The following is a 21,884-nucleotide window of genomic DNA, read 5'->3' on the forward strand; positions in this document are numbered from 1 at the left end:
CCATTCTGTGATTCTGTGACAGGTTCTGCTGTCCAGACTTATGTATCACCAAGGCAGGAAGCCAGAGTGAGTTCACCAACTTTGCCCAGTCTTTAGAATTTGTCACGCTCAGCTGATAACTGCAGAAGATGCTGCAGGGAGTGAAGCGTCATTCAGCCCCAATATGTTTTCATGAAAACTCGGGCAGGGGAATTTTAGCTGCTGCCATCAGCAGGTTAGCCCAGCTGACTCTGCAAGGAGGTCAGTTTTGCAATGGCTGTCTAACCACAGCCTCAGACACACTGGGGACAAAGGGGCAGTTGTACCAGTTATAGTGGTGAACCTATGAAGGCACAGAGTGAAATACTCACCTTCCTCTGACTCTGGCTCTGGAGATATCTTTCCTTTTAGGATTCTTGAAATATGGGCAACAGAAGCTTTGACTTTCTTCTTCAGGCTCTGCTCCACTGACCGCTCCGCTGAATGAGACCTTCCATAAGGTTTAAAGAGCCCTGGCTTGCTGTAGAAGGAGCTTTTCTGCTTACCACTCGAGTCTTTCTGGGGGCCATACATTTCCCTATGACTCTCTGCCACTTTTCCCGTAGCTAACAGGTTCCCCCCCTTTGAATCCTCAGTTATTTCCAAATGGTTCCTCCCTTTCTTTTCTTCCACCTCTTCCCTGATGCACAGCCTCTTATCCTTATGCAGATGTCCCCCGGGAGGTGACCTTGCCCTTTCACTTAAAGGTATGAACCGTCTGCCCGTCGGTTTGGGCTGAGGCTTCCTAAAATTCATAAACTCAAATGGAAAATAGACAATGTCATACAAGTCTGAGAAATTCAAATAGGCAGGCTCCACCTCCGAGATGTCAAGTTTGGGAGTTCCGCTGCCGAGACACGGGGTTTCATCCGACAGGTCTTTGATTTTCACCAAAGAAACTTCTGGGTGCCTACCAGTGCCTTTGCTCACTGGTGCTTGGCTGGGGGCTTTCCCAACAGCTGAGCTGTGTGTTGGGGGAATGCTCTCTTGGCTGCAACTGGGGCTCTCGAGTGCTGAGTCCTCCAGGTGTTCACATTCCTGCCCTTGCAGTACTGCTGGCTTCTCACTCAGTGCAAAATAGGATTCAGCAAGATCTTCCAGCTCAGAGAGTTCTCCTATTCTACCTCCTTGTAGGGAATGGTAGGAGATGTCTGTAGGTGCTTGGCCATCTGGGCCTTTGTAGAATGTATCCGGGGCAGAGATCTGCTTTCTGCACTCCTCCTGGCCAGCAACCGACTCTGCCCACACGTTCATCTCTTCAGAGAGGGAAACCATCTCGTCCACCAAACCTTCCAGGGCAGCAGACTCCTTGTCACTGTAAAAAGAAGACCTGTGCTGTGACAGGTCCTGACTTCCAGCCCTGCAGAGCGATGGTGGCACAGGTTGTCCAGCACCATGGCTTCCACTTCCCAAGGCAGTATCTCTGTCCTCGCCATAAACCATCAGCTGTTCCTCATATTCCAGCTGATAGACTGAAGCTGGAGACTGAACTTGTGCTGGTGGAGCAGCTAAGATACTCGGGTGAACACCCTCCTGAGCAGAAGAAACTTTCCCACTAGGATAAGCAGCCTTGTGCTGCTCCAACACCTGACTTCCACTCTCAGGGAACGGAGCAGATGAGGCCTGTCCAGCCTCTGGGCTTCCGCTTGTGACGATGGATCTCACCTTGCTGGGAAACGCTGCCTTGGGGTGTTCTTGCCTTTCGCTCTCATGGACTGAAGGCAGATGTGGTTTTTGGGATGAAGCAGTTACAGATGGGTGTCTGCCCTCCAGAGCAGCAGGCACTGTGCCACTGCCTTGAGGAGCCTTCTGGGGTACAGCTGCCTGGATTTCAGCTTCATGGACCAAACTGGGAGCAACCTCTGTGACAGATGGACCTTCACTCCTCAGAGCAGCAAGCCTCTCCTTGCTGTGAGCTGGCCATTCAGTGTGCCGAGCTCCACCAGAGATGGAAGTTCGCACTGGTTTTGGTGGTGGGACTTTGGGAGCAACTGGATGCTCCCCCTTTGGGATGGCTGATGTGTCTGCATGAGGAGAAGCCTTCTTGTGGGCTTGGCTTTCACCATCATGGGCTGCAAGCGAGGTGATCCCTGCAACAGCTGGTCCTTCATCCCCCAGGACAGTAGGCATCACTTCTTTAGAGGTCTTCAGCTTCTGGTGAGCATCTTTATCAGCTCTCTGTGGAACAGGTAGGATACCTGGCTGTTTGCCCTCCAAGGCAGTAGGTGCCAGAATGCTTTCATCAGAAAGTTGCTGCATTTTATCTTTATGTACTGGAAAAGAACTGATTTCTGTCTGCAGGCCTGTTAAAGCAGCGGAGCTTTCATGCTCTGTGAGATCAGACTTGGAAGCACTGGGAGCAGAAGGCTTCTCGGGAGATTGTTTCCTCCTTTTCTCCACCCAAGGGGCGGCTGGGGCTGTCCTTTTGATGAGGAAGCCTTCCCCTTGTAGGTCAGGATGGCTGTGGGCAGAATCCTGGGGTGGGGGGCACACTCCAGGAGCAGAGCTGGAGGTGGTCTCTGACTGCGGCAGAGCCAAAGTGGCCTGTTCACCCTCTTGCACAGCCACGTCAGAAGCCACAGGGATAGATTTAGCCTTTGGGGTTTCATGTTTTTGAGCTGGTGGCACAGCTAGGTCTGAGTGTGGGGCAGACAGAACGGGGCTTTTGCCTTCCAAATCTTCCTCATCAATATAAGTAGCTTTTGACTTCTTCAGCAAATGCTTCCTATTCTCGCTTCCATGAGGTGACACTGGAAGTCTCTCTAGCTGTTGCACAGAAACAGATGGGCACCCATTGCCCTCACAGCGTGTGGAAGGGGAGAGCTGCTCTTCTGAGCAGTCCTTGCTGGCTGTCCTAATGTCTCCTGAAGTGCCTGCAGCACCTCCCTTGCCTGGCTTTGCAGAAACATCACAGTGCTCACTGCCTTCAGGGCAACTTTCCTGTGCCGCAACATCGTAGTCTTCTTCCAAAATATCTTGTTCCCTCACGGATCTGGAGGCTCTCAACCTGTAGTCATCCAGGGAACGGCTTCGGCTGGAGCCAGCAATGGCGGGATGTGGGGGTTTCCTCGCAGTATCAAATGAAGCTGATTTGGTCAGGGAACCAAGCAGACTCTCCCTGTGCTCATCTCCATCCTTGCTCTCCTCTTCTTCCAGTTCAAACTGTTCCAGAAGGGGTTCACGGAGACCACTGAGGGGCACTTTGGAATATCCAGCTTTCCGAAAGGTCCTCCTGGCCCTGTCCAGGTGCCTCCTGAGCTCCCTGCCTGGAGAGGAAGGTGCCCTCGCAGGGAGCTCGGCTGCTTGGCTATAGAAAGTGCTTTTAATGACACTCTGTCTAGGAACACACACAGGTGGCTTTTCTGTCCCATCCCCGGCCTTTTCAATTTTGTCCATTTCAGATAAAACTACGTCTGGTTTCTGTTTGAGATCTGATGGGCTTTCTGCAGAAGTCTTCCCCGATGAAGGCTCAGCTACATGACTCCTTTGGGTCGTCTCATCTCTGGGATGAAGCCCTTCCTTTCCCTCTTCTAAAATACCCGCCCCAAGCTCTTGGCTTTCCATAGATGATTTGTCCCCCGCTTCACTTTTCATTGCAGCATACTTCCTCCTCATGGGTTTCACTGGAGGGATTGAGAATTTGGAGTGCTTCTCTTCTCTCACGTGCCTTGGAGGCTCCTGACTGCTCGGTGCATCGAATATGGACAGGTGTAGTTCGGGTGTGGAGCCAAAATGCCTCTTCTTGGGGAAGTGTGAGTTCTCGTTGTCTGAAGACGAGCCGCTGGTGCTGGAGGAAGTGCTCTCCTCAATCAGGTGCCTGGAGATGGCCAGGGAGGTGTTGTCATGAGTCCTTTCCAGGATTTCTGGGATGGATCGCATCACCAGTATGGATTTATAGCACATCAGAGACCGCTGGAAACCGAAACAAAACGCGGTGCAGTCAGATGGAAACGTGGGAGGAGAATGGCAAAGCAAAAATACAGAAATGATTTCCTGCACTCAGGACCACTCAGAATACTTCAATAGCCTGTTGCCACTCTTTAGTAGATACAGTCCATTTAGGCCTCAGTTGTTCTCTGAGCATCCCTATTCTCTCATTCACAGCAATAAAACTATATTGGCTTCAGGGCACACTTCTTATGAACAGAGAAGCAGGACAAAGCCTGGGGCTTATAAAGACAATCTAAGCATTCAAAGCAGATGGAAAAAGTTTTTTTTTTAACTGAACACATTAGATAAAGGCCTTGCTGAAGTAAATGGCCTTAAATCCACTGACTGTGGTATGACCTGCAGTGGCTTGGGCCAATGGAAGCCCCACCATATTGCAGGCAGAGGGATTCATCTGCTCCAACTTCAGCCATGTCAGACATGGCAGTCAAAGCAGCTGAAGTTGAGCAGCTGGCCTTCATTTATGGCCAACAGAGGGAACTGGGCATCCTCAGCAGGCAATCGATTTGACTATTTTAGACAGCTACAAGAAAAGAGGAGACTTGTTGGCACATGTTTCTTTGCAGTTCACTGTTTGCAAAGACAGCTGAGGGGAACCAACTTAAACACAACCACGTATCGTATGGGCACCTGCACTGGGGAGGTCATTTCCTCCTTGTTTGCTTTTTAGGACTTTTAATTTCCAAGTCCTACATTACTGGGACTGGTCTACATAATGGGAGGTGCTCTCCTCTCCGTGATATCCAAAGGATACGTGGGAACAGCATAAAGCCACACCACAGGAGGTTCAGACAGGATAGTGGGAGAAATTTCTTTACCATGAGGGTGGTCAAACTGGAACAGGCTTCCCAGAGTGACATTTGGTGCCCCATGCCTGTCAGTATTCAAGAGGCATTTGGATAATGCCCTCAAACAATGCTTTGGCTTTTGGTTAGCCCTGAAGCAGTCAGGCAGTTGGACTTGGTAATTTTTTGTAGGTCCCTTCCAATTAAACTATCTATTATGGTCTGTCCTATTCTGTTCCATGCTGTGCTACTCTTACACATCTGGAGTGTAAGGGGCACAGTCCATGTATGCCAGAGAAATACTTTAAAAAAAACCAACACAGTAAAAGACCACATTTCTTCTGACTGCACTGCTCTCTCTGCTGTGAGCAGGAATGCTGACACCTCCTCACATCTACCCACCTAAAGACAAGTGCCTTAACCTTTGTTTCAGTGCCTGGTGGAAGAGCCCTGCACACAACCCAGGACGATAATAAAGCCCAGGTAGTTTATTTCTGCCACATTCATTGGCTTCTTGGCTTATTCCCTATTCGTAGCCATGCTGAGATCTCTGCTGTGCTCTCTGCCTTAGCCCAACAGACTTTAAAGATGCTAATGTAATTACAAATAATTATCTAAAAAGAACCCACGTACCTTAGGGCCAACTCACCTGCCACTTGCTCCGAGCCACAATGAATTTGAGCTGCTTGGTATTAATGAAATGAGCTGCTTCGAGGGGAAGATTGTGCTGCCAGGTGGAATGAGAGGAAAATCAGTGGATGGAAAATCCTGACTGCATTTCCTGATTATTATTACTGTCATTTTTTAAAGGAGTGACGCCTTCCACAATTGCTTTATTTGAGAAACAACAGATCAAATTCCACAAACCCATTATTGTAGGCAACATCAACTTTTCAGTTATAAGAGCAAGCCTCGTGCAGTGCATGTTACAAAGCTCCCATGGAAAAAAAACCCATTTAACTCTTTGCCTGTAGGGATTTAAGCCACTGGGATGTAAAACATAACCTCCTTCTGCAAAGCCACAGCTTCTTCTCTATATGGAGATGCTGTATTTACTCATGTTGGTAGTAATCTTTGGAAAGGGAGGATATCCTGACAATCAGCACCAAGGTGCCTCCTCATTCTGGAGAGCCAAACCAGCACTTCTGTGTAGGACAGAAAGTGGGAGACCGAGGGAAGGAATAAAACAGCAAACAGCTCTCAAATAGCCTTAAGAGTTGCTCTAAGAGTCTCTTCCAATCAAAAAAAAGAGACTGATTGTAGTAAGGAACCAGGACCAACTTACCATGAACCACCTGTGGGAAAGGCAGTCCAAAGCACCAGGCCTGTCCCTGATCAGATAAAAGAACACCATGTTAGCAAATCACTTCAAACAGTGGTCAGGAGATGCTCCTGAAGGTGCCCACCCTGTGCAGACACATTTCTGTTTAGTCTTTCACTGATGTTTTGGAGCTGAGAAGCCATGCAGAAAGCAGCGTTCAGCCCCAGGTTTCCTTCCCTTGAGCTGGAACAACCCTCCTGGCTGCTTTGAGGCTCACCACTGGTCCTGAGATCATGGCATCTCTGCGGGCTGCCTTCAGGAAGCACTGAAAGGCACTTACTTGGGCTGCTGCTGCAGGATCCGCTTGATAAAATCTTTTGCATCTTCACTCAGATGAACAAAATCAGGAGCGGTCCATGAAACTTCTCCTTTCTGGATATTCAGAAGTGTTCCTCTGTCATTTTCCCCAGCAAATGGAGACTTGCACGTCAGGCTTGTTTATTGAACACCGTAAAATAGAAGGGGACAAACTTTAGAGCTGTGTTTGCTGTTCAAATGAGCAAAGCACAAACATCTACGTGGGGCTTTCAATTGCTTGAGGGACTCTGTGTGTGGGACATGCAGTGCTCACCAATAGAGCATCCACTACAGAGCATCTTTCACCCCATTTTTTCAATATCCAACTGAATTATTTATCCCTGATTGACAGGTGAGGTCGATGGCTACGGTGGCTATAAAATGGGCAAGAGGAAGACTTGAGTGCTCAAGGTTTTACACAGGGACCAAAAGACCTTTGGCAACACAAAGAGCAGCCAACGAAGAGAGTTACAAAACAAATCACTGAAGATCTCAGTGCTTCGCTCCTGCAGAGCCCACACTTGATGGAGCTGGAAGGCTCTGACCCACAAAAGGGCATCAAACAAGGACATCCAAGCAGGTGTTCTTACCTTAAGTAGGTGATGACTCCAACAGCCCTGAAGACAGAGGGAACAAAAATGTCAGATGCCTGTCCTTTTTGCCCTCCTCAAGCACACTGCCCCTTTTCCAAGGTCATAAATCCCCAAAGCTTTTGCTTTCACCCTTTGTTGGTTTTTTGTTGTTTTCTTTTCCTTTCTTGCAGCGTTTTTATAAAACTGGTCTCAAGTATTCCTCCATTTTTAAAGCATAAGTGAAGAAGAAGGTTCAAAATACTTCTGTGGATTTTGTTTTGCTTTTCTAGGGGGCCTCCTGGGGCCACGTTTTTGAGCTACCACCTATTTTATTAAAGACCGCTTTCCTTGAGACGCTTCTTTGCATTAATTAGCTGCCAAGCATCAATTACTGTTGACCAAAATAGAAGAAAAAGGAGCTTTAAATAGCCTCAGTGTGTTTTGGATTCTCAGAGTTCACTTTCAGTTTCCCTTATTGTTCCCTTTCCTTGCATGGAATCACCTCTATTAACCGCACCATCTCTACCCACATACGGTATTATTCACTCATTAATTCTCTCTTTGTGTAAGCAATTGGTACATTGGTACAGTTGCTACATAGCAGACACTCCAGGTTTGTTCATCAGCACAGCATTCTGCACAGTGGGCTCCCCATAGTTCTACACTGTCATTTTGGCAGAGCCAAAGGAACTGAGCTTGAGTCAAAAACTGCAAAATGGTTTGATGCAACTGCAATAAATTGCCCTGTAGGGTGAATGTACACACAGTAACATCATTACATGCTCCTAAGGAAACACTTATTTTAACCCGGATGACCCAAATTCAGGCTGTTCAGTGCAATAGGCTGCAACATTGCAGCCTATCAATACCTGAAGGGAACCTACACCCAGGAGGGGAGTAAACTCTTCAAAAGGGCTGACAACAGCAGGACTAGGGGAAATGGATCCAAGTTGAAGGAGGGAAGATTTAGGTTGGATGTTAGGGGGAAGTTCTTTACTAGGAGAGTGGTTAGGCCCTGGAACGGGCTGCCCAGGGAGGTTGTGGATGCCCCGTCCTTGGACGTGTTTAAGGCCAGGTTGGACGGGGTCCTGGGCAACCTGATCTGAATGTGGATGTTTGGTGGCCCTGCCAGGCAGGGGGGTTGGAACTACATGATCCTTGGGGTCCCTTCCAACCCGGGTGATTCTGTGATTCTGTGATCTGTGAAAACCTTTTTAGAAAGGTTACCAGATATCTGTTGCCTTCGACACCGGCGACTGAGAGACGATTTCTGGGGCAACGAATTCTGGAGACCCATATTTACTGAACTGAGGCTCCAAGGGTGTGATCTTCTGAGCAAACCCAAAGTCACAGATCTTAAGGTCTTCCCTCTCGGGATAAACCATGAGGATATTCAGAGGCTGGAAAATGAAATAAAACAAAATGTAAGGAAGCTTTTATTGAGATCAGGCAATATTTTCAGTTGCAGATAAGAATAATTTGAATGGAAAATACCTAAGCCAACAAGAGGCTATGGGAAACAAGACCTGCCACTTCACGTTACCTTAATGTCCAAATGAAGGATGTTGTTGTCATGAAGATAATTGACCCCTTCCAAAATTTGCTTTATGTACAATTTCACCTGAAAGAAAAAACAACAACACAATTTGTAGCAATCAGCCATTAAGTCACTGAATATTAATATTAGGTAAAGAGGATCCCTGATTCCACCAATGGTTCTTTGTTTCTTTTAATGTGATGGAGGAACAGATTGAGCCGGAAAATTTACAGCCACCTTCAACTCTGGAAGTCCTCTACCTTTCAATACTGAAGTGTTAACTGGCATTTCCCTCCGAACATTTCCAAGAAAAATCAGCTTTTAGCAACAAATAGGGGAAACCTGGCTTCTAGATGGGGGATGTGAAACCCTTTGAGCTTTGAGCACCCAATATTTAAAAAACCATGATAATAACAATCAGAAAAACTATCTGAGAAAGCATCATTTCATTTCAGATCCTTGGAGACTGAAAGGGAGTTGGGTGTGTGTACAATTCTCAGGAGACAAAGGCAGTGAAGATACGGAGAGACAGATGATCTCTAACTCAAGTGTATTTCTCACATTGGAAATAGCAAATGCAGGTGAATGTTATTCTGTGCTGAAGGATCAGGTGGTTCCCACTGACTTTGGACACTGAAATAAGAAGGGGAGGTTACCTCTGCTTCGGTGACCACACTCTTCTTGAATAAACGGTCGAGGAGCTCTTCACTGGAGCATCTCACAACAGCGTTAAGATAAAACAGAACCACAGTTACAGACTCCTAGAATCATTCAGGTTGGAAAAGACCTCTAAGATCCCCACGTCCAACCCCAACCCATCCCACCATGCCCACTGACCACATCCCTCAGTGCCACATCTCCACAGTTCTTGAAACGTATTCAAGGCTCTGGAGATCGTGGCTGCTCCCCAGAAGGCCAAGGCTGGCCTTGCTCATGCTGATCTCCCAGCAACACAGCCCATGCTGTTCCAAGTGCAAAGCTGCCACCTCAAAACCAAGGGCGCACAAAGACCAAATGCTTGTTTGGGGATTTGAGTCTCCAGATTGCAGTGCTGCCTTGTCTCTTCTCCCAAGTTCCAGCACCTCATCTTCCCTTCTCACCTACAAAGTAGCTGTTCTGCTCTTATTAGTGATGTTCATGTGAATGCCTTGCTTGCCTGGAGAGCCTCAGGTTCTGTTATTTAGGAGGTTTCTAGCATCCAGAAGCTAAATGGACATTTTTACTTTGTAGCCACCTCATCTCAACTAAGAGAGGCCAGAATTCATGAGATCTCATTGGGAACAGAATCCTTCCCTTCCAGAAGGGAGCTTTGGTGCTTAACGGCTCATTCACACTCGCACATGCAGGTATCAAGGCTTTTCCTACAATAGCAGAACACAGTAAATCAGTGAGGACGCACAGAGCGGTGTGGGGAATGGTTGGCACAGCTATTTAAGCAATGACGTCCGCTCATTACTTTCCAGCCTCCTCGGAGACACAGAAAAGGATACAACTCCAAGATCAAAATCAGGGTTTTCCGCGTTTCAAACTGATCCAGCAGCCTGGTGATCCTGTCGTGGGACAGAGAGGACAGAATGTCCCTCTCCTGATGCGCCCGAGCCTTCGTTTTGCTTCGCAGAGGGATGAATTTGGCAGCACAAGACACTCCGTTCCCTTTGTGTACAACTCGTTTCACAAAGCTGAAGCAGCCCCTGGGCAGAATCAGAGGACAAACCCGGCTCAGCCCCACTTCAAAGCTCTTGCTCAGCAGGTGAGGACCTTTCCGTGCCCCAGCCTTGACGGCTCCTGCTGCTCAGGGCTTACATTCTCCAACACAGCTCCGATTTCCCTGTGTGTGAGCTGCTATTGCCCTCTCCTGGCTGTCTCTAAAACTAAGCAGCGAGTTCCCATTGAAGGAAAAACCTCTTCCAGATGTGTGCTGACAAAGGCTGATGCTCTCAGATCCCTTGGATGAACGCGGCGCTGGTGCCTACATTGCTGTGGTCTTTTGAGCTTAGTATTGCCCAAGAGCCATACATGGGCACCTACTCATGGAATCATTAAGGTTGGAAAGACCACTAGGGCCATCCAGTCCAACCATCAGCCCATGTCTGTGATCACCACAGGCCGTGTCACTCAGTGCGACCTCAAAGCCCCCAAGCACTTTATCAGTTGGAGTGACCTGTGGGCTCCATGCACTCTCCCAGCCTATCAGAAACTTCAGAACAGAGTTCCCAGCACCCCTGTATCAAGGCAATCTCCCACTTGGATTTATTCACGGTTCTGCCTCTTGTTCCTGCTGCTGGCAGCTCGGGTGGGCAACTGGATGTTGGAAAATGTTGGATGCTGGAAAACCCATTTACCTTCCAATCTCCTGCTTAACCTCATACAGGGAATGGAGTTTTCTCCGGGTGGCCACTTTCTTTGCTGCTTGGTCTTTCTTAGCTTTGGAAAGGAAGAAAAATATGAAGGTTAATATTCATATCGCCAATGGCGTGCAAAGTTATTTCAGGACAGCGAAAGGCAGGAAAATGTGCAGGGCTCCTCTAAGCTTCTGCAGAGTTTGGTGTAGCTGTTGGATTACACAGCTTGCCAATGTGAACACTGCAGCATGGCCGTGCTTATTTCTGCTGCCCATGGTGTCACTTCATCACATAGTCTCAAGCAGAGATAAAAGAAACAAAGAAGCCCAACTCATTTGCTCTTTGCAGGTCATTAGAAGATTTCCCTTTATACAGGATAATGCCATACTGCTATCATGCAGATGCTAAGCTGGAACACGTGGCAGACACCAAAGGAAGATGAGTACACACTGCAGAGGTTATTGAAGCAGCTCACGCAGCTCAAAGAATGGTGTTACCTTCATGTACAACAAGCTCTGCTTTGCACAAAACCTCCCCTCCTGCATTTTTGGCAACACAGGTATAAACACCACCATCTTCTGAGACAACGTTGTCCAGGATTAAGAAATAAGTCGTTCCTGCCTTCCCTTGATGGAGCCTAACGCTGTCTGTCAGCAGCGTGGTGCCCTGAAAGAGTGGAACCACTTTTTGTTATTGGAGAACCAAGATGGAAACAGATGTTTCTTCTCTTCAAGAAATGGGAAAGAAGAGCAGAGTTACAATACATACTTTTCCATCTACAGAAGTCACTAACAAAATGCTTGCTGAAGAAGAACCCATGGCTAAATGTTTTTCTGCTTATACAACATTTCTATTTCAGAGCCTATACATTAGAATGAGGGCTGGGGAGGGATCCAGCTCTGGATGTGGTTCATTCTTTGGCTTTTCCAGCACGCCAAGCCTGCCTGACTGGGCAGGAAGATATCAGATGAAATCTAATACAGATTGATTTAGGAGTGATGCAATATTTGAGGGGGAAAACAGTATTCTGGGAAACGATAAATGATTTCTCATACTTTTTATTGCATTATTTACTGTCCTTGCACTGTTTACCAGGTAACTATGAAAAAGATACAGAGCCTGAAAGTCATGTTGACAATTGGAGTAAACATTCTTAATCCCATTCCTGACCCTAAAAATGACAGCATACACCTCGGTGGCTCTCAGACCGACACCAACCTCCCTTCCTGCCTATTTATGTACCCAAAATGATCTTATGGAAGGAGCCCCAGTGACACTGGAACATCACAAAGCAAAATTCAAGTGTGGTGGATCCAGGGAGAACTGCAGTTAATTAAAAACAAAAACAAAAACAAACACATCTACAGATAAGGTTCAGTGTAACAGGTGTAGAATGACACAGCAAAAAGGCTTTCCCCATAGAAGCGTTGTTTTGCAGCCCTTTCTGTGCTCCTCATCCTCAGCCAGGAACACATTTGCCCTTACCTTAAACCACAGAACAGTAGGTGGAGGGCTCCCTTCGATGACTGCCTGAAATTTGGCACGCTCCCCAGCATCCACCTGCACATCCTCTATTGTCACTTGCATATAGGGAGGACCTGGTGAGACACAATGCTTTGCTGGACCATGACTTTGTTCATGCTGTGCTGATGTAGGTCCAGTGACTCTAATGGGATTTATGGGATTTCCAGACCCAGGGTGTGACACTGGCTTAATTTCAAATCGAGAGATATCAGTGAAATATTTGAGTATCTTTATGGTGGCATTACTTTTAGGCTCCTGCATGCTTGTTACTTTTTGTTTAGTAAACAGTTACTGGTGAAGGAGATGAATTATTTCAAACAAAGCCACAGGGAAGACAGTGATAATCACAGGACCTGAGAAACAGAGACAAGGCTCCTCCTTACTTGTTGGGGTCTTCTCCTCAGTCTTATACACACGGGTTCTTTCTGTGGTCTCAATATAAACTTCACTGTGTACGTCCCAGACCACATCCCCTTCTCTCCTGTACCAGTCTCCTGTCCCCGCAGCCGGTCGTATTCTTTCACGAAGCCCAAGAGAAAAAGACCCAGTCACACAACTGCAGAGCTATAGGATTACATTGAACTATGTGTTTAACCACCAGATTAACCAACATCTACTTGAAATTAATACAAAAAGAATTTGGATCCGGTGGAGTTCATTTCTCTCCAATATTTTGCATCCTTCTTGTGCAGTGCAGAAGACAAGAATGAGTTCAAGTCACCACTAGCTTCCCTACAGAGGAGAATCTGTGTATTACAGTGTATGTTTACCTGGAAATGGGAACAGTGCGCTCCTGAGTGCTTTCAGCTCCTTTAGATGTCTCCTCATGGGAAAGACCAAGGCTGGGCATTGGTACGCTTGGTTCTTCAGTTGGAATCTGCCCTTGTGCTTTGTCTGATAGCAGAAATAGGGAAAGTTAGGCACATCAGCTGTGAGGGCACATCTGAAAACCAGAGCAAACCTGTGAAGCCATCTCTAGTCTGCCTGGTGTCAGGACAGAATTTTTCTAGCCTCAGCTGAGTGCAATCATTGAAGCTAAGGGGAGAATTCAGCCCTTTTGAGACAACCATGTAAAGCAAAGGCCTTGAACAACAGCAGGGAGGCTGAATGGACACAATGCTGACTGGCAGCACAAGTTTTTCTACAGGGAAACACATGCAGACACAGGTAGGAGAGGTGGTCAGCAGGAACAAGAAGGAAATTGGGTCAAAGATCCCATCTGGGTAGGAAATGGGTTTGGGCTTTCTGGTTACCAAAATATTGGCCTTCTTTTCACTCAAATGTGATTAACGAGATGATTGCCAAGTCATCATCTTGTTAGAATAATGCCTCTACTAATAACTTAATTAGCTGCCTCAAGTGAAAGGACTGCAGAACCATCTCCTTCACTACTCTGTTCTCTCTGCAGTTGAGACCAAAGATGTAATCCATTTCACATTTTACTTCTGATGGTTTTTGAGTCATTCTTCTTCACCACAGGATAATTTGCATGTATGATTTCCCATGAAAAAGGAGGAAAAAATAAAAATTAAAGCCCTGTCATTTTTAAGCAGTTATTTTTGGTCTGAGTTCATGAAATGCTTCTATTCTCCTACAGCTTTAGGCCAAAAATATCTTTTTTTTTTTTGAAACCACATCTTTAGTTTGAGGGCTGTGGGCAGCGTGACGTTGTCCTTTTAGGTTTGCATTGGTGGAGGCCAGATACTCTGACTTGACACAAACAGAGAAGGACAAATTGCTGTGGCAGAAGCAGGAGGGAGAGTGGCAGAGCTGCAGCTTGCTCACGTGCTTTAAAAACAACACAGATGTGAAACCTGAAGACACTGTGACACACATCATTGGCATTAATCAGTTAAATGGCTGAGGGGTCCGTTCAACTCCAGGGCCAAGAAACTGCAGGGGAACTTGTCGTGCCCAACATGCTGTACATTCTCTGGCAATTGGTAAAGGGATTTCAAATCTCCTGCTTGCTTCTGGCAGATAACATGAAAATCAATAGCCCTTCCCCACCCCAGCACATCCAAAACCAAATTACTTCTGTGATTGCAAAAGGGAGAAAAAAGGCAAACAAGGAAAATAGGAAGTTGGGGGAAAAAAGGAAAAGGGAAACAAGGAAAAAAGGAAAAGGGGAAAAAAAGGGAAAAAGGAAAAAGGGAGGAAAAAAGGAAAAAATACAGGTTAAAAGTCCATATATGGAAAAAATTCTCTCCTTCTTCACTTTGGGCAGTTGATGAACCAAACTCTGCTTCAGACACAGTCTTCAAGCTCCTGTTTCCAGGAAGCTCTGCCCCAAAGCTGTGCCCAACCCAACGCCATCCCACAGCCCCATGGTTTGCTGTCTCTGCGTGTCCTCTTTCCTGTTAGGGCTCAAAACAATAAAGCAGAGAACAGCAGGAGTGGGGAGGAAGGAAGAAATTGTGTTCAACTTTTTTTTATCTCTATCAATCTCCATGCACTGCCTTCCAGTCTCATTCCAGACCTACCCTGCCCCCCAGCAGCCTGGGTTTGGGTGCTGACTTCGTGGAGCAGCAGAGGCCCAACTGCTCCATGGTCACCTCCTGGCGTGTCGGGGGGAAGAGTCACAAGCAGTGATGCTGAGTCCACGAGCTTCTTCAGAGCTGTCTTGATCTCCTCATCAGCACGCCGAAGGGAGGCCTGGACGGAGGTCTCCAGCTCTGACTGTGGAGATGGTTTTCCTACAGACAAGAAGAACTGCATTTCTCTCTTTGGTGCAAAAAGAAAACAATGGCAGCATGCAACCCATTGCAGTCAGATGGAACATCTGTCATCGCGTCCCTCCCCTTCTCCTAGAGCTCACAACAAGGAGACAAGCACACAGACTTTGACAGACACATCCCACCAAGACAAGGACACTCCCAGACTGTGGAAAGAGGGATTTGTTTCCTGGCTCAACCCTATGTTGTCTGGTTGGGCAGATATACTTCCACTGGGGTCAGTGGAACAAAGCCAGTGGTGATGCACTGCACTCACAGAGAGGCTGGGTGCAAGGAGGAGGTTATTATCTCAGGGAAGGGGGAGTGAGCGCTTACCAGACTCACCACTGCCCCTTGAAGAAGGGTTGCTGCTTTCTGAGCCTGCAAGGAAGGATGGCACAGAAGGCCCTGAAGCTCCTGCTTGCAGGAGAACGTTTTTGTCCTACTTTGTGGTATGTAGCTTTGCGTGACACCTTTTAAATTTGCACCTGATGGTGCTTTTGCAAGCCAGCTCTAAAGGCAAGGTCACTTGTGTATACAGTACTGCAAAATGACAGTGACAGAGAAGCGTTGTAGAGGAAGATGTAATTTCTGCCTCAAGAAATGACAGCTTTGAAGGAAGAGAGATGACAAAGCTTTCTAAACAAAAATAGATTCTCGAGCACATCGCTGCAGGACAGACACCCAGGAGACAAACAGCACACACATCCCCAGTCAGCAGAGCAGAGCATGGGCCAAGGTGGGGATATTGGGTGAATCAGATGGGGAAGGACCTCAGGAGCTGATCTGATCCAACCTCCTGCCCAGCGCTCCTTAAACAAATCTTGATGAGGCACAACAAAGGGGCAGGAGATATCTAGGGATGCTAAAACACTCATCAAAGACAGACAAAACCCGTATCAGATTACAGCTATTCATCATAGCCACAAAGAGTACAAACTTGAATAAACATGCAGTCCATGATAAACAGCTCTGCTTCAGACACCCCTTCTGGTTGCCCAAGCCTTTATTATTTTAAACATACTTCCCATGTGTATGAAAATGTGTTTTCCACGAATAAAATTAAAAATAAATCTGACTATATTCTTGGAGCAGAAAAAAATGACTCCCAGCCATACTATGAACTGATTCCCAGTAGGCAGCAGCCTTATGTGCGGTGTTGTGTAAGTGCCAGTGGGCACAGATCTGCAAGCCTGTGGACCAAGATGCAGGGAGAGCAACTGGGAGCTTGCTGGAAAAAAAAAGTAAGAGTACTTGCACACAGATGCTTCTGACTCAATTCATGCCATTCACATACAGCATGCCCTGCAGCTCTGTTTCAATTCTGCTTCTTTCTCAGCCTTGAGAAAGTAAATTCCCATGATAGAGCTTAGCAGGAAAACTTGCTTGAGTCAGCCCCCTTGCTAGACATATTATCATCAGATGGCTTGGGTTGGAGATCATCTAGTTGCAATCATCCTGCCATGGGCAGGGTTGCCAACCAATAGATCAGCCTGTCCAGGGCCCCATCCAACCTGGCCTTGAATGCCTCCAGGGCATCTAGATTTTGTTTTGTTTTCAGCGTCCCCTCCATGGTGATGGAGTATTTCTGTTCTGGGGCTGTTGATGGGAAAAGCAACTTTTGCTCACACCATGTGCCCCAGACTGCCCCATTGGTGTCCATTAGTCATGGGCTGGGTGGAAAGATCTTTAAAGACTTGGATTTCCTGGAGTTCCAATTGTGCTGCCCTACCAGCTGGGCAGCTGCCAACAAAAGAGCTCTTTGGAAAGGCATGAAACACCCTTACTGCCTATCAAGGAGAAAATACAACTCTGTTTAACTTGGATTTGTGGCATTGTGGTCAAATGTGGTTGTAAGCTCGTTACAGACTACTGAGGCAAGAGATTCTCAAACACTCCTGGTCCATAAGACAACGTGGGATTCTTCTCCTCTGTGTTGCTATGGTACTGCTTTCTTCCCTGTTTAGTGATGCTATGTGCTATAATCCAGGCTGCTGACCTGAGGAGCATGAAGATTAGCTGTGGTACATCAGGTTAACCCTGTAATGATGTCTGCAACGCACAGCCTGTTTTACCAGCTCCAAAATGGTGACCATGAACCTTTCCACCTCACATCTCCTTCAGCCAATAACCAAAACTACAAGAACCTCGTGGATTCTGAGCCTCCAAATCAGCCTCAGGGGATCCAAGTAGGCAAAAACTGTTCAAAATGATTTGCTCCTACAGCTGAACGGGAAGTGTCCATCAAAAGAGGTTCTTCCATTTTAACTCTTCTGGAACTGTCTATAAAAATGGCAGCCAGAACCTGAATGCGTTGCTGTCCTTGGGCTGCAGATCTGCTCCTGCTTAAGTTGAGGGGAGAAGCTGATGAGATGATGGAGTATCAGGTGCAGAGAACAGAGAAGAACACAGAAACCCAGCAAGTTTAGAGACAGCTGATGCAAGACATTTATTGATATCAACTCAGCATCTAACAGTGCATCTTGCATTTGTTGTTTTTGTTGTTTTTTTTTTAATCTCAAGCAAACTGAAGTTTCCACTTTATTAATACCCATTTACCTGCAGGAATTACGGCAAAACATTTCTTGTATTATTATTATTTTTTAAACAGCTGCATGTTTTCATCTACAAGAAATAAACCCCCACACGTCTCATTAGTTATCTACACAGTTTAATCACTTACAAGCATCATTTTTAATCTCTAGGAAAATATGTTGAACGTGTATGTAGCAGACTGCTCAGACACCTTTCATTTTGTGAACAGGGCTCCGCAACAGATTTCAGACATTCGTTTTGATTGCTTTTCTTTTGCTTAGATTTCAAATGAAAGTGTAAGCAGATGTTAATTGCTTTGAGCTAATGAATATACATATTTTTTCTAAGACCAACGGAACTGCAGTTTTCCAGCTTCTTTAAAAAAATATATACCTGAGCATCAACCACATCAGATTGAACCTCCACATCTCTTCACAGTTCTTTACTATCTCATGGGTGAGAATATGCTTTAAAGGCAGAGCAAATTCCTTTCTCAGCAGTGCCTGTGTAAATCATAGAGGTTGGAAAAGACCTCCAAAATCACCCTGTCCAACCGTAATCCAAAAGAAATCCACTGTTTGTGGAGTTATTCTGGATAGACACCTGAAGAGCTGAGATCAGAACCAGGCCTGATTCAAAAACGTTTTCATTTTCAGAAGGATTTCCCTGATGTATTGTTTGTTGCTTTCCAATGCAGAGGGCAGTAGATGAACGAAGCACAGATTACATTGCTTACTCATAAAACAAGCAGTATAAACCAAGGAGCTCTTATCAAAAACAGGAGAGCAACACAAAAGAGGTCTCATTTCTTTCACCGCGTGTGATCACTAGGAAAGTGCCCTCTATCTCGAGGGCAGTGCACATGGTATTACACAAGATAATCCTGATGGATCTTGAAAAGCAAAAGGCTGAGAAATGCATTCATTTTTGTCACCATATGATCAAGGTTCAGCCACAGAAGAAAAAAATGTAGTCTTTTCTACAAGCACCTCTTGTAAATTCAGACCCTGTTTGCAGGAATATTGCCTGGACTCCAGAACAAGCTTCACAATGTCACCTAGTTGGGAAACACTGAGACAGAGCATCACACACCAACGTTTCCAAGGCAATAACTCACTCATCCTCTCTATTCATGCCAGCTAGAAGCTGCATCTGAGAGCATTTCTGGTTTCCCAGTTCCATCTACATGAAAACATTTCCTACTGCAGCATGGCCACACAACTCAGTAGGGATAAGGTGTCGGGACTCCTCACCCCACAACTCCATTGGATAGAGAGGGCCAGTGCTTGGTCCTACTGAGATCAATGAGAAATTCCAGTTGACTTCAACCAGGACCACTGTTTGGGCCTTTCAGATAATTTCTTTCCAAGGCTGAGCAATGTGTTGAAGCTCTCTGTGCTATATCCTCTTTAGCGAAGCCAACAGGAATGGGCCATGCCCAGTGCATCTGAGCCTCACAAGCAGGCTGCAAAGCTGCAGAGAAACTCATCAGAAAGCAGCAAGGCGACCTGTGTAATGTGATCCAACACACACTGCTTCAGTAACACGAAGCAGTTGTAACTGGCAGTGCTGCCAAGCAGCCCAATTTATTACAATTTATTTTTCAACCAGGCATTTGTGGTAAAGATCTGCTTGTGGTTTTCTTTGGTTTTGTTCTTTTTTTCCTCTTTTTTTTTTTTTTTTGGTGCTCCTGTCACTTTGCTGCAGATCCATGGTGAACTCTTTCTAGCGCATCAGGAGACGTTCATCTGTTAACAGTAAAGTTTCACCACTGGCACAAGTAGGAGATCAAATATACCAGATCATTTTTCCAATAGCATATGTTGACAAAGACCACATTTGTGGTTCTTTGTATGCATTAACATTTGATTACAGTTGCAGAAGTCATTTTGTGCAGCTCTTTAATCTTCTGCTGCACATTAAGTGAACCTATATTGTAAAATGTATGGTTTATAAACCCACTAGGCTAGTATGCAGAAAAATGAAACCTACACCTATTGTGGACTTGAAAATAGCAGTCATTGTTAAAAATGGCCTTTTTTGTAGTTTTTCTTACGGTGGAAGAGAGCAATGAAACCTTTGGCTTCCTCAAGTGTAGAGAAGTGTAGAGTCAAAGCAGTGTGGAGCTTTGTAACCTTGAGTGCACGCAGTGACAGATGGCTTTAGCAGGGAACAGTCCTCCCGTGCTGCTGCTGGAGGATGCTGAAAAGCGTCGATTCTTTCACTTCCTTGCCATGCTATCATTCACAGGTTTGCACTCGAAATAATTCTTAAGTTTGTGAACAAAAAAGCACTTATCCACGTGTATCTGTGTCACAGGTAGGAGAATCAGGCTTTTTCCAAGCCTACCCCCACAGCTCCTCTATGGAATGATATATGTTCACCTCGATCGAAGCTTTTACAATTACAGACTGATCTGACAGACGTGTTCCCTTTAAGACTGGAAAAGCTCATAATTAAATACATTTTACTCAACGATTTTCCCTCGTACACATTACCTTGCCATCATTTTATCATTCTCACCAATTCCCCTCACCCACAAAAATTGTGATCATTTGCTGATGGTGTTTTGTTGTTGTTGTTGTTGTTCTACAACACTGCTTCCTCTTGCAATGACAATTATGCTTGTCTCTGCTCAGCTTTGGGAGAGGTCTTCTGTGCTGATGTGCAACGTGACGGGCTCACCGACTGTCCCATAGCTGAGGGTTCTCGTGGAAACTTCAGTTTTAAAGCTTGACTGCCCGTTGTCTGCCGAGAGTTGGACTTCAGTGCAGAAAGATGGTTTCACGGTGAAGGAGGGAGCAGAGGAAGCTGCCGCGTGCACCCCGGGCTTCACCTCCATGCAGGCATCACTCACATGGATGGAGATGTTGGAAGAGCCTACGGACTGCACACCAGTCACTCGAGACGTCGAGACGAACACGCTTCCTGGAATGTGCTCCTCCAACGTGCTGAAAAATGTCTGCCTGGGCTCGGACACCACGGGTCTCCCCAGGTTCAGCAGCACTGGCTTTCCGATGGTGGGCTCGCTGATCTCTGTCTGGAGCACGGAGATCTCGCAGGGTCTGTCTGTTCTGTGGTTCTTATCGTCGCACCCGTAGGTCTCGCCTTCTCCTGGAACGTAATCTTCAAGATCCTCCAAAGTCAACATTTTGCCGTTGTGGGTTAAAATCTTGAGGTTCCGGGTGCTGATGTCTTCCGCCTGCATTTCCTCTGGTTCATCAATCATAACGACATCCTCCTCTTCTGGAAGGACATCTTCAACCACTTGGGGCATCCCCTCTTCAACAGGCCAAGATGTGTCTAGCTCATCCACTTCTTCAACCTCTGGCCTCACCGATGAGAAGAGAGGTCCATGCTCATCTGCTGCAGCTGTCTCAAACCTGAAGCTCAAAGGCTCACCCCCACAGGCGAGCAGTGGGGAAGCAACCCTTGCCCCACAGTGCTCACTTGTTTCCTGGGGGCAGCTCCTTTCTTCAGGTCCACAATCAGAACAGGAGTTATTTCCTAGCTGTTCCGACTCACACGGGGAGCTCCTGTCTTCATTGCTGCCTTGAGGTCCTTCCTGATCCGCTGCATACACCAGAGGCTGGATATTGACTTCAGAGAGACTTTCTTGGGGCAAAGACGTTTTTGACTGTTCCACCAATTTATTGTTGGAATTGTTTGTATTTGGATCATCATCTGGGGAACGCGTCGGCCTTGAGCTGGGGAAAGTGAATGTTAACACCCCCGAGTCATCTTTTTCTTGTTTTACTGGGGAAGATCCTCTTTTCCTTGCAGGCTTTTGTGATTTTTTCACCTTGAATTCAATTATTTCTTCCACTTCAACCCATTTGGGCTTTTGCTCTTCCATCTTGGTCTCCACGGTGATCTCTCTTGCTGCTGCTCCTTGCCTCTCCTCTGGCTCTGTGACATAAAGTACGGGGACAGCAGACTTTGAGGTCGCCTCTTGCTCATGCCTGTGGACAGGCTGCCTGATCTTTGAGACAAAAACTGGCTCTGGAGTTGGCTCCGCTCTTGGGGAGCGGGAAGGTGAATGGCCTGAAGAAGAACGGGCAGGAGAAACCCTTCCCCTTTGCCTTGGGCTCTTCACCACAGTAGTTATTGTCTCCTCTCTGATGAGGGAAAGGGTTGAAATGGAGTTGGCAGGAAGACAAGACTTTTTGGGGAGCCACGCTCCGTTTGCACATGCCAGTGTCGATCAAGGCGCTGTAGTGGGGTTAGTCTTAGGAGCATCCAGAGTTGAGTGAAGCATGTCATTTCGGAATGGATACACACACAGCGCACA

At 46.5% G+C, this 21,884-nt stretch overlaps 1 protein-coding gene across 46 annotated transcripts in view; it reads right to left on the reverse strand.

The window, feature by feature from the left end:
• Positions 1-21,884, reverse strand: part of OBSCN (obscurin, cytoskeletal calmodulin and titin-interacting RhoGEF) — a 170,925-nt gene that overhangs the window by 10,841 nt on the left and 138,200 nt on the right. For 43 of the 46 annotated variants that reach the window (XM_048951567.1, XM_048951551.1, XM_048951562.1 and 40 more), the window contains 15 exons: positions 14,828-15,040; positions 13,115-13,238; positions 12,728-12,861; positions 12,306-12,418; positions 11,318-11,486; positions 10,821-10,902; positions 9,969-10,169; positions 9,135-9,195; positions 8,485-8,562; positions 8,169-8,341; positions 6,960-6,986; positions 6,353-6,505; positions 6,037-6,082; positions 5,401-5,478; positions 351-3,930 (listed from right to left, as the gene is read on the reverse strand). In XM_048951567.1, coding sequence (XP_048807524.1) covers positions 351-3,930; positions 5,401-5,478; positions 6,037-6,082; positions 6,353-6,505; positions 6,960-6,986; positions 8,169-8,341; positions 8,485-8,562; positions 9,135-9,195; positions 9,969-10,169; positions 10,821-10,902; positions 11,318-11,486; positions 12,306-12,418; positions 12,728-12,861; positions 13,115-13,238; positions 14,828-15,040 — 5,232 coding nt within the window. Of the gene's footprint in view, positions 1-350; positions 3,931-5,400; positions 5,479-6,036; positions 6,083-6,352; positions 6,506-6,959; positions 6,987-8,168; positions 8,342-8,484; positions 8,563-9,134; positions 9,196-9,968; positions 10,170-10,820; positions 10,903-11,317; positions 11,487-12,305; positions 12,419-12,727; positions 12,862-13,114; positions 13,239-14,827; positions 15,041-17,488; positions 21,712-21,884 lie in introns of those variants that run through there. The other 3 variants (XM_048951583.1, XM_048951581.1, XM_048951582.1) reach the window with 2 other exon arrangements.

This window comes from Lagopus muta, chromosome 7 (genome assembly GCF_023343835.1).
Source record: "Lagopus muta isolate bLagMut1 chromosome 7, bLagMut1 primary, whole genome shotgun sequence".
In the NCBI taxonomy this organism is placed as follows: domain Eukaryota; kingdom Metazoa; phylum Chordata; class Aves; order Galliformes; family Phasianidae; genus Lagopus; species Lagopus muta.